This window comes from Pinus tabuliformis, chromosome 2_1 (genome assembly GCF_031772625.1).
Source record: "Pinus tabuliformis cultivar Carrire ecotype Pingquan chromosome 2_1, CPIR1, whole genome shotgun sequence".
In the NCBI taxonomy this organism is placed as follows: domain Eukaryota; kingdom Viridiplantae; phylum Streptophyta; class Pinopsida; order Pinales; family Pinaceae; genus Pinus; species Pinus tabuliformis.
This window is the reverse complement of record NC_142299.1, coordinates 845,624,622-845,642,240: the sequence shown is the minus strand read 5'-3', so window position 1 is coordinate 845,642,240 and position 17,619 is coordinate 845,624,622. Positions and strand designations below refer to the sequence as shown.

General features: G+C 39.1%; 1 protein-coding gene across 2 annotated transcripts in view; it reads right to left on the bottom strand.

The window, feature by feature from the left end:
- Positions 1-2,603: 2,603 nt before the first annotated feature.
- Positions 2,604-17,619, bottom strand: part of LOC149203299 (uncharacterized) — a 127,751-nt gene continuing 112,735 nt past the window's right edge. For both annotated transcript variants that reach the window (XM_089403382.1, XM_089403381.1), the window contains 2 exons: positions 3,233-3,324; positions 2,604-3,139 (listed from right to left, as the gene is read on the bottom strand). In XM_089403382.1, coding sequence (XP_089259508.1) covers positions 3,258-3,324 — 67 coding nt within the window. In that variant the 3' untranslated portion in view covers positions 2,604-3,139; positions 3,233-3,257. The remainder of the gene's footprint in view (positions 3,140-3,232; positions 3,325-17,619) is intronic.

Sequence of the window (17,619 nt, the reverse complement as noted above, 5' to 3'; positions counted from 1 at the left end):
CCTTTCTTCTATTGAGCCGTAACATCCATAAATGTGGCATCCTTACGTTACAATGACGTTCATTATGGTGTACCTTACTTGTAACTAAATGATATGGAGGTTCAATTGTATTGGATAGGTTCCCCATGATGCATAAGAGCCTTCTGAATTTCTTGAACCCATATGTAGTCCATGATTATTGTTTTGATAATGGGATGATGATGCTTGTGATTAATAAGATTAATTTTGGATTGTTGACTGGGTTAGCATATAGATAGACCAAGCCAAAAAAAAAAAAAAATTCCATAAAATGATCCCCAAATCAATTAAGATACTTAACAAACCACTACCAATGAGGGAAATTGTGCTCTAATTTGCAATGCTCACAACCAACAACAAATCCATTATCCCACCACTTTCACTACGATATACCTTAGACCAGATTTCAAAGGACACGACTAATTGAATATTAAGCATACAGTGAGGTGGGTCAAGATACCTATCATATCCATGACCCATGTGTGCAATTCAAACGCATGATGATGAGACACAATGAAGTTAAAAATGTGTCCTCTCTCCTTTGGACACAATAACATAAGATTAAGGGATGGTTTGATATTTTGTTGTTCCACTAGTCCTAAGAACCCCCTCTTTTAATGTGAAGGTCTCATTAGCTAACATGTTTTCTTGATGGTTGTTCTCCCTCAAGACATCAAGGAATCTCAAACCTTTTTACCTCAATAAAAGCTCGAGCAAGAATGAAGGCTAGAGCGTAATCAACAAGATATTTTTTTTATCATCTAGTTGAATATTGCACTTAAGTCTTCTACTACAGGGAATTCTTTAGTTTGGAGGTTAGTTGTCATTCTTAATTCTCAAAACAAAGCATATGTTTTTTCCTAGTTGTTAATAGATTTCCCTAATCCCCATGAAAAAGTTGCTTTAGTTTTTCCTCTAGGATCAATGATGATCTCCCCACTCTGCACCCTTCCACCCCACTTTTACTTTATTATATTCATATAGCTTAGGGAGCTTTTACTTTATTATATTCATATAGCTTAGGGAGCTCTAATTTATTTAGAGACAAACAAGGGATATCATTTTATTTATGAATTCAAAGCAATAGTTTAATTGTGAAAATATTTCACTTTTCAGCGCTGGTTTATGTAATTAGCAACATTTAACTTTTGTCATGCAACGTTAAATAGCATCATAAAGTGTTGCTAAGCAACCCAATTTTTTCAATGTCTAATGTGATGCTTGATCTTGTCCATACAAAAAACTCCAAATTTTTTCAATGTCTAATGTGATGCTTGATCTTGTCCATACTAAAAACTATGTAAAATGACACTAAATGCGATGGTGAAAATTTGTCTTTCATAAATAGCACTATTATAATTAAATAAATAATTCCAAACACCTTAAACTTTAGAGTAGGAATTTACGCTAAAATACTGTGTTTAAAACTACTTTACAACCTTTCCAAATTCTCTACTTACAACCACCCCTATAAAGCAATCTTGAAAAGGAAGTCTTAAATGCAAGCTTTTTTTTCAACTAAAATATTTAGCCCCAGTTAAGCGAAATAAGGTTTTTGCTTGGTCTCTAATTCACCAAGGCGTTGGCTTACGATTCCATTTAGAAAAGATAAAGCATAACCCTAACTACATAACGCTAACCACATCCCCCTTTTATGCTAATAAGTCCTCTTTGTATTCACTCCAAGAATTTCCAAAAGCCAAGGAACTTTTGTGGTGGACTTTCTAATTTGTATAGCACAAAACAATGGAAGCACTCCGTACTTGAAGAGATTAACGGATAACTTTTGTTGGACCCTAATTTTTAACATGCATGGCAATTTATCAAAACTGAACCGTGTTTTATGGAAAGAATATGATCGCATTTACATCAAAATAGTAACGTACAATAATCATTGTACTATACTGATTCTGTCTCCATTGAGTGCATTTATGACTTGCAAATTTAGAATCATGCTGAGAAAGTAGGCATGGCAATAGGCCACTTTCAACATGTTGGCCATTACGGAAAAGCTACATACATATTTTGGTGCCACCGAAAAGAGATGCCAATGACATGGCTCACATAGCAAGAGCCAAGAAGAAGCACATTATGAAATCCTCCACTCGTACAAAGAATTGAGATATCTAAACCAGGAGAGGTGGTGCTGATCGCACCAAACAAACAAAAATTTATTTTCCATCAAAAATATATGTCATGTCATTTTATGGTCTAAATCAAGTGATACACAACCTGCTGAAGGTCATGCAAGAACAAGATGCATTCCATTATTCAATGGAGTAACAGGTCATTATTCAATGGAGTAACAGGTCATTTAATCATTAAACTGGTAAATAATGTAATACAATATAGATCCATCTTAACCCCAGATTTATTGAACACTGATAGTACCAAAACAACTAGGTGTAAACCTCCGTTGCTCAAAAGATCCAGAATTAAAATAGATCTGTGTTAGTTTGAAAGAAATTCATGGATTCTTTTATTTTTTCAACATTAGACAGCAGAGGTCAATTTCTTTTCCATTTTATTTTATTAATACTGCATAGACGGGAAAACGAAAAGTTTAGCAGATCTTCCACCTAAGATGTAAAAGTAATTTAATTCACATGTGCAACTCAACATCAATATTCTTAGATGGTACCAGTATTGTCTTCCATCTTCCATAAACACAACTCCTTACATAACTCTGCGAGAAAATTTAGTCATTTTATGTGTTTTGCAACAAGGAGGAAGATGCAACCCCAACCAACCAATTTTCTTTTGCAAACCAGAAATATGTTTTGGGCCTCTAAAAGGTTAATCTGAAATCAGGTTCATTATTTGTAGTTTGTACATAATAAAAAGTAGCCTCGACATGGTTAGAAAGGCCAACCAATTTTCTTTTGCAAACCAGAAATATGTTTTGGGCCTCTAAAAGGTTAATCTAGGTTCATTATTTGTAGTTTGTACATAATAAAAAGTAGCCTCGACATGGTTAGAAAGGCCTATGAAGGGTTGTGTGAACCTAAGTCAAAAGTGATCTTCCGCCAAGAGAAAGGTGAATTCTTGTTTCCCAATGCTTCTCAATTCCAGTAAGTTTTCAGACAGTAGAATGTGGAGCTTTGACTTGCCATCAATTCATCTGCACAACGACGATGCAGCGAGATTCAGAATATACCAACATATAAACAAACAGACGTGGAAAGAAAACAAAACAATTCACAATGAGTTTTACCTTATTTGAATTCCTCTCAAACGCATCAACCCGCGGATGAAGTATCTTCGTTTCCAGAGTTCTGCTTAGAGAATGATGCCGTGAATTTGAAACTGCCATTCAAAAAGCACATGCAATGATTAAAAGATTCATAAATATAATTAACTTCTCCAAAGGCTTTATATTTAAGGTTATCCGTATCTTCATATTTTAGAATATTTTGGTATGAGAAGTTAAAATCAGTGTTGCGAACATCTCGATAACATCCTGATTTTATCTCAAAATCACGATTTTTTGGCCTCGCTGATGTTTGCCGACTTTTACTGATATTTTCCTGATTTTTACGATTTTTTGGTTTTCCGAACCCTTGCCGATTTTATCCTGGTGCCGTTGGCAAAATTGATTAAAACAAGCCGCATTATTACAAAACCAACAAGGGACACTAAGCATTAAGGTTCCCCTTCAAATTATATCTTTATATTCATTTGGCATGTGGATAAATTCCTAATTATTGCTAGAATGTGAATGTATTAATGATTGCCTAGTGGTCTTTTGAACAATTTATTTTTCAACAGCTCACCATATTGTAAAATGATTTTATCCCACTTGTACTATGGGATTTGTTTTCCCTTCACTCTCTAATATATAATAGAGGTGAAGGAGACTATTGAGTGTGAGATAAGCAACTGTGCGCTAATGGAGTGTGATGTGTACATAGGTAACGTGCTCTAGTGCATATGTGGGGGTGTAGCCTTGTATAATTGAGAGTTTATCTGGAGAACAAAGGAGCTGCTTCCATGGGAGCTACTTCTGTAGATGGGGAGCTACTTCTGTAGATGCTTCCTCACATTGTGCTAGCCTCATCAAGCAAACAAAAGTTCAAGTACTCCATTATTTGACACATTACCATCTTACTTCAAAGGACATCATTTGCTGCCCTGCATTATTGTAAACATTAGAACTTGAGTGTAACCATTATGCAGCCTACTCTAAAGTGTTTTCTTTGCCACATTTTCTATAATGCTAGAAATATTGTGATTAGATCAATCTCGGTACAAGGTTAGAAACGCTGTGATTAAATATGGTTGACTTGGCTATTAATAACTATCTTTCAGAATAGCGAGACAAGAATTTTATTTGCTAATATGACTTGATAAAATGGCTCCAAAGATTTAAATGGGAGTAACCGCAGTTTTCAGTTCCTTACAAGCTAACCTTCTTGTCATGTTCTAGTAAAATCACCACAAGAAGGAACAAGAGCCTCAATGTGTCACATTGGCATCTCCCCTCTCTATCCTAGGAGCAATCATAATTTTATAAGGTCAAGCTCCAAATATGGCACCCTGTCACAGTGCGCGATTTTTCCAATACATATACCTGCCTCGTGCAATTGGCAAGATGTCCCAAAATCCACAACATGCAAGTTTCCCACCGTGCATTTTTCTCTCCGTATATTTGACAAAATTAATGGCTCTTCATATAAATTTACACAAACCTGCTTGGAGCATGTCACAAAGTTATGCCTGGAAAATTTGTTGCACAACCTAATGTCATTTAAATATGTTCAGTACGTAGCTTTTATTCTAAGCAATCATTCCAACCCTAATCCTCTTTGGTTGGACGAAGACCCTACTCTGGCTAGTAGGTACAAAAGGAGCTCTGAAGACCTCAAGGAGAATTTGTTTGGGTCGGAGCTAGTCAAGCTCTATAGTGCTCAGGATCTCATAATTTGCAACGGTCTAAAGAAGTGGCCCAATTTTAGCCAAATGACCTGCATCCATGGGCTTGGTAGCAGCGTGGTAGACTATGTTATTTCCGATCTCCCTTTATACAACAAAATAATAAATCTTGACATCTTAAACGACCACAAGCCTGACTCTGATCATAGGCCTTTACTTATAACTCTCAACTTTGTCATGCATAGAGATCCCATAGAAAATAAAACTTGTAGCCAACAGAACTTAATGTTTTATAGAAATAAAAACGATCTCTTTCTAAAAGAGTTAAAAACTAATTTGCTTCCTTTATCTAGTATAGACAACATAGAAGACCTCTACCATAATTTTACTACAACCCTCTCATATTCTATTAACAAGTTCTCAATTGAAGTTTCAAATAATAAAATAAATAGCAAAACCAACCCATGGTATGACAAAGATTGTAAAAATGCGAGGAGAGCTATTAAGGAAGTTGTTGATGAATCTCTTAAAATGGACAAGATAAAAATATACAAAGCCCTAACTAAAAGAAAAAAGAGGCAGTACATTCGTAAAAGACAAGAGAATCTCTTACACCTCTCTAAGGTAGCTCCTAAGAAATTTTGGAGGTAGATTCTGACTAGGAAAACTAAAGATAATAATAAAATTGCTTTACACAATTGGAATTCCTATCTTAAAAAGCTCTATGAATCTCCAAATGTCATGGATAACTTTGAAACCCTGCCCACAACGAAAGAAGTTTTCTCTCTAGAAGACATTGATTTTGGGGTTAAACGCCTAGCTAATGGGAAAGCTAAGGACATTGAAGGTTACCAGGCGGAAATCTTAAAAATTGGAGGCCCTGTCCTCATCCCCCACATCCACAAGCTTTTTAATCAAGCAGTCAAGCAAGGGTTCCCTAAGCTATGGACTGAGAGCCTCATTATCCCTATTTTTAAAAATGGGGATACAAATAACCCCTCTAATTATCGGACAATTATGATCAACCCTCTCTTAGCTAAGTTATATGGTAGTATTTTGGAAAATAAGTTGAGCATATGGCTTGAAAGTGAAGGTAAGCGGGCTAAAGGCCAAGCGGGTTTTAGAAGGCATCACTCAACAACAGACCACCTCGTTACGCTTAGGATCATTGTGGAGGAATGTCGTAATGATAAATCCAATCTCTTTTGTTTCCTTGTGGACTTTAGAAGGCTTTCGATATGGTTCCTAGAAACAACTTTTGGAATAGATTAGAAGAGCTAAAGGTTCATTACGAATTGAGAGTTGCCGCTATTAGGTTATACGAGAATGTAATTGCCAAGTTAAAGAGCAATGAGGGGTGGTCGAAATATATTAAGTGTAATATCGGAGTTAAACAAGGTTGCCCTCTCTCCCCTACCCTATTTGGAATTTACATTGACAAGCTCGAAGGTTATTTAAAGGAAGCAGGATGTGTTGGCACGATCTTAGTTGGGATAGTCGTCATCCTTCTTCTCTATGTTAACGATATTGTTCTCATCGCAAGGTGTCCATCTGATCTTGATAAGCAACTTAGGTTTCTTAAGGATTTCTGCTCTACCATGGGTATGACTGTTAACACTGACAAAACAAAAGTTATGATTATCAAATCCAAGAAGGACACCCACGCTAATTTTATGTATGACAATAATAACTTGGAGGAAGTGTATTCTTACAAGTACCTAGGAATTGATATTCATCACAAGCTCAACTGGAACTATAGCATTGAGAAAAGGATTAATGGGGGGTGGAAAGCTTACTTTGGTCTTGAGAATAATTGTAAAACGGCAAACCTCGTAATGTGGGATAAAAGAAGTTCCTCTTTGAAACTTTAGTCACTCCTGTTATCTTATATGGATGTGAGGTTTGGGGTTGCAGCATCTCTAGAGAATCCTGGAGAAAGATTGAGCAAATCCAGAAGTGCTTTATAACGTATAACCTAAAAATTAAAAGCAATACACCCTACCCTATTCTCCTTATAGAAGCAGGTCTTTGCCTTATCGAGAGCCTAGCTATAACTAGGCTTCAGTTGTACAAGCACAAGCTCAATAACATAGGAGATCATAGACTTCCTAAGCTAGCTTAAAATTCCAGCCAAAACCAACTAAGGCTCAAACAAGGGTGGTATAAAGACACAAGGGCATATTTAAACCATTGGGAGATCAATGAGAATGATGCATCGCAAAACATTAATAACATTAAAAATATTGTTACTTCTAAGTTCAAAGAAAAAATGTGGTGTGAGAAAGATTTAGCAGCTAAAAGAAAATTAAGTTATTATAATAAGGTCATCAACCCCACCCTAGAAGATAAAAAATATCTCTGTTTTAGCTAGCTCAAATAAGAAAATTAATATAGCGAAGATTAGAACGAACTTTCATGAGCTCCTTAGTGAAACAGGTCGTTGGGTAGTTCCTAAAACACCATGGATGGAAGGATCTGCCATCTCTATGAGAATAGGAACATTGAGGATGAAAACCACTTCATAGCCTTTTACGATGTCAAAATTATAGTGAGCTTGGGAGGCTTCTCTCCAAGCTTTTTGAGCATAGAAATAAAATCTTAAATCAAACAATAAGACAACTATCTTAAAATCACCATGATCGACTCCATATGAAAGTTTTTTCAAAGAGAAGAAAGCAATAGTTTCATGCCCTCGGTGCAATGCAATCATAGGAAAAAAACACCAGATATTAACAAAAAAGTTGAAATGCTCCACAAGGGATTTATTTGAAATAAAATAAAGATAAAATATTAAACTTGCATCCTAATGAATGAGTATATGTGCATTAGAAGATAAAACCAAATTTGAATGAATGCACCAACAACTACAGTAGAAGCTAAACAATACCTCTTAATGGATGCATTAAATATCTGATCCAAAATGGATCTAGAATAGATTTTAAGTCTAAAAATCTTTCTCACAGAAGAAAATGAAAGTCAGAGGATACTCTTGGAAATAGTCTCATTACATAGATCTCTTCATTCTGAATTTAATGCAATTTGAATGGACAAAAACAGAGTTCGGATGAAGAAGTTATTGTAAAAAGAAATTTGCCCATTATCCTTTGAAAATGAAGCAATTTCTTATAAATGGGACTTAATGGAGAATATGTGTTCCTTAAAGAAATGTCGCATCGGAAAGGTTCCAAGGGAGGACTTAGACCAAAGGCCTTAAGGACCCTCGATTAGTGATCTCCAATATATCGCATCGGAGGAAGGCCTGCATGCGATATCAGAACCTCGGGCAGAGCCGATTGCGATTAAAGCGATGAGCCGATCAACGATTGCGATGGGTGACTTGCGATTGCGATGATCGGATTGGCGGATCGGCATCGGCAATATATATCGGATCAGCACAGTCCACTGGAAAGTAAAATAGACCCCGGGCCATTACGATTGTGATATGCGATACGCCGATATCGGCGATCGGGATCGCAACCATATAAAGGGTCGTTGACATATGCGACGTGCAATTGCGATTAGCGATCAAGGCACGGATCCGATGAGTTTATGAATGTGATTTCATATAATTTGAAATCCGAGTTATGCGGATTTTCAATGTATTTTCGCGCTCTCTGTGTATTGGAATTTTGTTCCGTTTTCGGGAATTTGTCCGAAGAAAGGTCGCCTGTTCCTTTTCATTGTGAAACGGTCCCTATGCCTCCATCATTTAATTCCACATTGTAATGGGGCGTTTCTGTAACAATGATGCGTTATGTAATACGCAGAGCCATAGAGCCAGCGAGCCAGATGGCCAGTCGCAGAGCCACAGAGCCACAGAGCTAGAGGGCCAGTCGAAGAAACGCAGAGGCAGAGGAATGATTACACACAGAGAAACGAACAGGAAGTCGCAGAGCTGGAAGGATGCCTCACAAAAGCCAGAGAGCACAATTAGCAGAGGGAGCTAGGAGTCGCTTGGAGGTCGAACGAAACTAGAGAGCTCAATTGACGGAGAGTAGCTTGGAGGTCGAGCAAACCCAGAAGCTCATGAGAACCAAAGCCAAGAGCCAAAGCCAAGAGCCAGAGCCGAGAGCAGAAGCAGAGGCCGCCAAAGGTTGGAGGCAGTTGCAGAGAATAGAGCCAGCGTTCATTCTCAAGGTTTCAATAGTCGAGGTGATTGTAGGAGACCGTTGAATCCATTGAGATGGAGTTCAGAAAATCCTAAAGACTTCTAAGAGCCATGGAGCGGTAATGAAGTTTTAGAATAGCAAAGAGATCAAATGATCAAGCTATTGCTGATGTCCAAAGTGTGTTGAAGACAGAAGAAGGAATTCCAGAGACAGTAAAAGAATTTTGAGGGAGTTGGTGCAAGCTAGAGCTCAAGATAGCTCAGAGCACTGATTGAAGGAGTCTAGGCCAAAGAAGCCTAGATCTATCTGCAGAGTAAGGACAGCGAGGGGTACGATAGTATTCTAAGCCCATAGGTACAGTTGTAAACCATGGAGTTAAGTGTGGGACTTGTAAAAGAAGATTTACCATAATCCCAAAGAGCCTAGTCAAGTTGATTAGTGCTCAAGGAGACGTAGCCCAAGATATCAGGGTAAACTCCATATTATATTGTTGTCTCCTGTGGTTTGCTTATTTGCTGCTTTATTTACTGTTATATGCATTTCATATCAGTTTAAGCAAATGAACATAATCACTGAACAGTTAAAGGCAAAGAAAAGCATACACCTATTTCAAGCACTTCTAATTCCGCAAATTGTCAATCATAAGCATAGATCTTGGGAATATATAAGTTTTGGAGTGGGAGAGGTTCTTGTAAGTTGACAAGAAGCCTTTAGTGCCCCATTTCAGATCAGGTGGTATAAGAGCTGGTTATACCAGAGTAAGTTATACCAGAGCAGGTGGTATCATGAAGCAGGTTGTATCATGATGCAAGTGGTATCAGATCAGAATGTTTGATTGACAGAGCAATCTATATGCTTGGTTGACTTGAAAGGTGTTTAAACAGTCAAGGATTGATTGTTTGATTGTTTGTAAACTCACTGTTGTTTGAGTTTGCAGAGGTGAAGGAAAAGCTATTGATAGCCAAGTCCAGGAGAGGACAAGAAGGAAGAAGGGCTGAAGGCATTTTTCTTATCCCAAAGGACCTCAAAGCAATCCTTGAAGCACAAGATGTTTGTTGCAAAAGGTTGTTTGAATAAACTCTTTGTTAATCTTGTTTGAATTTCTTTTGTTCATTCTGATAATGACTACTTTTACAAGTGAGTCCTCAAATTCTTCTTTCTTCACAAGATTCTTTGATGAAGACATGAAGCAAGACTTGTTCATCATGATGGATATGGTGAGAGAAATGTATGAGGATGGAAGGAAGAGCATCATACGTCGAGAGCAGTTGAATTCCATGAAAAAAGAGAAGCAAATGCTTTCTAACAAATTGCAAGAAATGGAGAGGCAACTTCATATTGCAAATATGAACCTAAAAATGATGCATGAGTTGGAGACGCAGCTCCTTGTTGCCAAAGAAGCCTTAGTCAAGTATCAGCTTGAAGAAGAGGTAAACACTTCTTGTTTGTCTTCAAATTCTTCTAAGAATGTTTATGTTGGTTCTTTTGAAAAACATACCAGAGGCATAGGTTCCAAGTCAATGTCCAAAATGGGCTATGAAGGAAAAGGCTTGGGCAAACATGCATAGGGTATTGTTGAGCCAATAATAGTTGAAGAAAGGCGTAAGTATTTGGGTCTTGGCTATGGACAAGCTTATGGAGAAAGTTCCAAAGCTGCCATGAAGACAATTGAAACAGTTCCAAAAAGGAGTTTCATTTCAGGTCTTCTACCTCAGAAGTGTAAAGATTGTATTCTTGGGGAACACAATAGTTTGAAACATACCTTGCAGGACAAAGGTGTTCATAAGCATACACTTGAACCAGAGAGTTGTGGAAACTCTGAAAGCCTTGAAGAGACTGATGGTGTTCCAAAGGGAGCCACTTCTCCATTTGATTCACCTCCTCATGAAGGTAATAAAGGTGAAAAAGAAAGATATAAATCTGGTTCTAATCATATTCCTTTTGATTATGTTCAGCGTGGTAAATTTCCATATAAGTATGGGAAAAGAATTGCATGTTCCTTTTGTGGTTTGAACAACCATAATGTTTCTAGATGTTGGAAGAGAATGGCCACATACAGGAAACTTTCGAAGGAAAAAAGCAAAGAGCCAAAAGACCATTGGACAAGGCAAATCATGCTGTCAAGAGGATGCACATGTGTTGCACTCACTGCCATAAGCAAGGACATATTGCTGCAAAATGTTGGACTCTGAATCCAATAATGCTTCCACAAAACTTGAAGAGGGTGGAAAGAGAGAATGGCAAAAATGGAAAGAAAGATTCCATGAATGATGTGTTTCAGAATGATTCACATGTTGATGTTGAAGGACCTTTGAAATGGATTGGTAAGAAATGGTTAGAGTTCTTATCCAATTAAGATTGCATGTCTTTTTGAAAATGCATCAAATCAATAGAATGCATTTCTTTGTTAATGGAATGCAAGTTGCAAGGTTTTACCAAGAAGGTGAATGGAAAAGTTGAGTAGGAGACTCACTTTATTGCTGCAACATTATATTCATTTCAGCTTCGAAAGTACAGTGTACTTAAGCGAAAGTTGAAAAGTAAAATGCATGCATAAGCATGATATGCATGAACACAAGGATGTTGATGATTTCATTGTATTTGAACATGTATGTGTGATTAACTTGAAGGGTTGATTACTTTGTTGTAAACATGCGTGTAATGTAATGTTGACTTGGAAAAAGTTGATTTGGTCTCCAAGATGGAGATAATGATGAAGTGTTTCATCTTTGGAAAAAAATCCTAAAGTTCTTTTTCTACATGCTTGACTGGAAGGGTCAATTGTCTTAAAGGCATGTTTTGTTGGCTTGTTATCTAGTCAATCATTTGTACGCAGATGTAAAGGCATGGAGGTGTTCACAAAATGTGAAATCTGTTTCTTTTGATGAAACAAGAGTTTAGGCCATCTAGTTGTTGTTTGTAATTCTGTTGTTGTTGACAATATGTCAAACAGATACAAATGTAAATTTTTGTGAAGAAAATGTAACTTCACATTTGTTTGAGCCAACTTGGATCAATGATCCAGGAAGAGAAGTTCAAACTACCTACTGTAACTTTCTCAGCAGGAGTTATGCATGAAGACAAGGAGGAAGACAGTTCTTAACCGGAGGACAAGCACATCCAAGAAGGAAAGTGTTTAAAGGTTTTGGTTCAGAGGCACTATGCAAGGCAAGTGCATGGAGGCTGAAAGAAGAAAGTGAGGTACTTTCATTTCCTGTTCAAATCAGAATATCAGTCTTTTGGAGTCCAAAAGCTTTTTAGTGGGAAGGCGTGATCCAAAATGGATCTAGAATAGACTTCTAAGTCTAAAAATCTTTCTTACAGAGGAAAATAAAAGTCAAAGGATGCTCTTGGAAACAGTCTCATTACATAGATCTCTTCATTCTAAACCTAACGCAATTTGAATGGGCGAAAACAGACTTCGGATGAAGAAGTTATTGTAAAAAGAAATTTGCCCATTGTCCTTTGAAAATGAGGCAATTTCTTATAAATGGGACTTAATGGAGAATATGTGTTCCTTAAGGAAATGTTGCATCAGAAAGGTTCCAAGGGAGGACTTAGACCAAAAACCTTAAGGACCCCCGATTAGCGATCTCCGATATATCGCATCGAAGGAAGGCCTACAAGCGATATCGGAACCCCGGGCAGAGCCGATTGCGATTAAAGCGATGAGCCGATTAGCGATTGCGATGGCTGACTTGGGATTGCGATGATCAGATCGGCGGATCGGCATCAGCGATATATATTGGATCAGCGCAGTCCATTGGAAAGTGGTATAAACCCCCGGGCCGTTACGATTGCGATACGTGATACGTTGATATCGGCAATTGGGATCGCAACCATATAAAGAGTCATCGACATATGCGACGTGCGATTGCAATTAGTGATCAAGGCAGGGACCCGATGAGTTTATGAATGTGATTTCATATAGTTTGAAATCCGGGTTATGCGGATTTTCAATGTATTTTCGCGCTATCTCTGTGTATTGGAATTTTGTTCCGTTTTCGGGAATTTGTCTGAAGAAAGGCTGCCTGTTCCTTTTCATTGTGAAACGGTCCCTATTCCTACAACATTTGGTTCCACGTTGTAATGTGTTAAGTTATGGTATGTTCTATGCTTATAACAGTTTACTTCTTTTTCTTATTATATTCCACCGATTAGCAATCACATGTACATAAAGTAAAGTGCAGATAGAACATTAAACGATCGACAGAAAACAAGCCAAGACAAGAGACACAAGATGTGGCGGCTAGCCAGGGACAAACCCCACAATGTGTGGGGAAACCCTTTGATCAAATCTTCTTTTATCTTCAATAATTCAGCAGAGAGAAATAGTACAATAAATCTGATTCATATCAGCAGTAGCAAACCCTAGATCAGTAGCATCAGCATTAGCGGCTTCATTATCAAACTAGGGCAGACCATATGTCACAAACCGACAGTCGGATTGACTTCATTCCACCACCAAAAGTTTCAACTTCCAGAGGAGGTTCAGATGAACCTACAGCGCAGTTCAGATGAGGAGATCTTCTAGGCCACGCAAGTCAATCTTTACTTCTGCAGTTGCAGCTTCAGTTTCAGCAGTTTCCGACTTCAAACTAGGGCAGTCGATATCTTGCAAACCATTCGTCGGATTGACTTCATTCCACCACCAAAAGTTGCGGCTTTCAAAGGAGGTTCAGATGAACCTACAGGGCAGTTCCAAAGAGGAGATCTTCTAGGCCACGCAAGTCAATCTTTACTTCTGCAATTGCAGCTTCAGTTTCAGCAATTTCCGGCTTCAAACTAGGGCAGTCGATATCTTGCAAACCGTTCGTCGGATTGACTTCATTCCACCACCAAAAGTTGCGGCTTTCAAAGGAGGTTCAGATGAACCTACAGCGCAGTTCCAAAGAGGAGATCTTCTAGGCCACGCAAGTCAATCTTTACTTCTGCAATTGCAGCTTCAGTTTTAGCAGTTTCCGGCTTCACATGTGTGAGAGAGAGAGACCCATTTCAGCGCAGTAGAGAAGAGACTCATATCTACGCAGTAGAGAAAGAGAGATGTGATGAGATGAGTGAGTCCAAATGAGGAAAAGTCCTCTTATATTTATACACAACGTTGGTGAGTGAATAGATGTGACTGTTGGGCTTCTGAGCTTACATGAGTTGTAGGTCGGCTTGATAATAATTCCATAATCAAAATAAATTCATATCTCCATGAATACTTATCGGAATCGAATGATCTTTATATCAATCCTACACCTCTCGATTAGAGGAATCTAATAAAAATATTATCAGCCATGAATAAGATGACCCACATGAAGTTTTGCCCTAGTTGCCAATTTTAACACTCCCTCTCAACCATGGAGAACTTCATCTGCAATATGTCTATCAGTCGTTACTATTCATCCATCAAATGCACTGCCCTGTACAGCCTGACCCTTGCCCTGCTCTGCTCTATTCTGCCTAAACTGCTTTGTCATGTTCTGCCCTACACTTATCTGTACTGTTTTGCTCTGTTCTGCTCTGCTCTTGCATTGTTCTGTTCTACTCTGCTTTTGTCTGAATTATGAAGACGAAGAAATGATCGAGGATGTATCACACTGACTCAAAGTCAGTCTCAGAGTATGTACCACTGGTCCCAGACCAGTCTCAACCAACCCAAAGTCAGCGTCATAGTGAGTACAACTCCAATGGTCCCAGACCAATATCATCCTCCACTGACTCAAAGTCAGTCTCAGAGTATGTACCACTGATCCCAGACCAGTCTCAACTGACCCGAAGTCATCGTCATAGTATGGTACAACTCCTACCACTGGTCCCAGACCAGTATCATTGATCCCAGATCAATGGAGGTCATCCTAGCGTAGGGAGTACGGTAGTTACAACAATGCGTCCATCGGTACTACTATGGTCCCTAACTTCATTTCCCTGCTCATTGATCAGATGAGAGGTACTTCCCATGAGTCCCAGACTACATGGGTAGGATGCCTCGACAGGAGAACTAATCAATCCTGTCCTCACAGGAGAACACATCAATCCTGCTACAATTGCCATGGAGAACACATCAATCCAAGCCTCACAGGAGAACACATCAATCCTGCTACAATTGCCATGGAGAACACATCAATCCAGGCCTCACAGGAGAACTAATCATCCTGCTACACAGGAGAGCGAATCATCCTGTTCCACAAGAGAGCAAATCATCTTGTCCCACAAGAGAGTGAATCATCTTGTTCCAGTGTGCACCACCAGGGGAGGGTGAGTCACCCTGTGGTCATATGTTGCTCTAGTAAGAACCACAAGCCCTCAGAGCTCCCAGAGCTCAATGTATGCAACATGCAGGACCCTTGTACAAGGGTTTCTTGCCGACTCCAAGTCATTTGGGAAAATCACAAATTAGATCTTTCCTCGGGGCTTTGACAAGGTGTATCAACCTGTACATCATCTTAATGTGATGGAGCTTCCTTGCTCATCGACTTACCATATCCCAGATGATGTCTATCTGCTAGAGCAATTGACGAATACGGGATTCCTCAATAATCGAATCCCACCTCTGGTTGTTACAGAGAATCACAGTGGTATCCAATGTAAATCCAAACAGCTCACTGAAGAGCTTTCGCAACCAGACTGCCTCACACGAGATTATGCTAGCAACAATATATCCTGCTTCGGCGGTGCTCAAAGCCACCGACTTCTGCTTCCATCTCATCCAGGATATCGAAGCAGATCCCAAGGTGAAACAGTACCCGGAAGTGCTCTTACGGTCCACCACACTGCCTGCCCAATCAACATCAGTATATCCAAGTAGTCTCACATCTCTCGCAGTGTATCTTAATCCATGAGAGATTGTGTCCTGAAGACATCTCAGAAGATTCCTGGCATCAATCCAGTGAGGCTCAACCAAATATGAGCTCACAATGCTAACTACAAAACATATGTTCGGATGGAGGTTCACCAAGAACATCAATGCGAATGAGTTTTTGAAACTTAGAGGCATTTCCCAAGTCTAGTCCGACATCACTACCATATAACTTCTAAAAGTTAAGATCCTCGAGGTAGTCACAAGCTTGCAGTCCATCATACCGAATCTTTCCAATATATGTACCACATATTTTCCTTAAGATAGGAAAATTTCCCTTAGCTTCTGCCACACTTCAAGTCCTTGGTCCTTCACTTCAAATTCAGAAGCCATCTCCCTCTTACAAATTGTGAATGAGAGGGTTTGCACCTGTTAGAAAGAGGTCATCCACATACAACACCAGTATGAGAGGCTTGTCATCTTCAACCTTAAAGTAAAGGTTAGGATCGGCTTCACTCCTAGTGAATCCCAGCTTCATCAAGTAGCTATCGATCCTCTCATACCATGCTCGGGGTGCTTGCTTCAGCCCATAGAGAGCTTTCTTCAACCTGCATACATGAGATTTTCGATCATAAATCTCAAATCCTTCAGGTTGCTCCACGTAGACCTCTTCTTTGATCGAGCCATGCAAGAACGCAGTCTTGACATCCATCTGATGTAGGTTCCATCCTTGTGAAGCGGCAAGGGCTATGATCAAGTGGATGGCCGTATATCTGGCAACAGGTGCAAATATCTCATCATAGTCTATACCTTCCTTTTGGGAGAAACCTCGAGCAACAAAACAAGCCTTATACTTTTCCGTGCTTCCATCTGCTGCATGTTTTATCTTGTAAAGCCATTTGGAAGTAACAACAGTCTTGTCCTGGGGTCTGGGAACTACTTCCCAAACATCATTCTTTATGATAGACTCATATTCTTCGGTCATAGCATCCTTCCATACTTGATGCTTGACGGCATCTGAGAATGACAAAGGCTCATTTTGTATGATCGTGCTCATGATGGTCAAGTATCCTTGATACCTATTAGGTTTCTTACTTTCACGAAAGGTTCCTCGGGGTGCAGCATGTCCTTCAGCATCATCAAGTAACCCCTTAAGCCATGAAGGCCTCTTCCTAGAAGAGGAAGGCTCATATGGAGGAGGATCAATCGGATCCATGGGTTCTTCTACATCAGGCATTGATTCATCATCCTTTTCTTTCGATTCCCTGGTGTCGGCTTCTTGAGAGCTCTTCAAAGTCGGAAGATTGTTCACCTTGCAGTGAAATTTTCTTCAGGAATCTTGGAACCCAATGCTTGATGAGGGCATCAATTTTGTACATATATGGCGGTGATTGCAGCTTCAGCCCATAGAAACTTAGGAAGACTTTGATCATGTAGCATGGCCCGGACAGCTTCCATAATTGTGCGGTTTTTCCTTTCTGCCACACCATTTTGTTCAGGAGTATATGGTGTAGTAGTCTCCCTCTTGATGCCAGCCTCTTTACAAAAATCATGGAACTCATTATATTCATATTCAGTCCCATTGTCGGTTCTTAAGATCTTGATCTTCTTTTCGGTTTGATTCTCGATTAGGGCTTTGAAGTGTCGGAACCAAGGGAACACTTCATCCTTCTTTTTCAAGAAGTATATCCAGGTCTTTCGAGAATGGTCATCTGTAAAAGTGAGATAATATGAGTATCCTCCCAAGGAGTTCACAGGCATCATACCTGATATGTCTGAGTGAACTAGTTGTAATATATCGGAGGTCTTGCTTTGACTTGAAGGGAATGGTCCCCT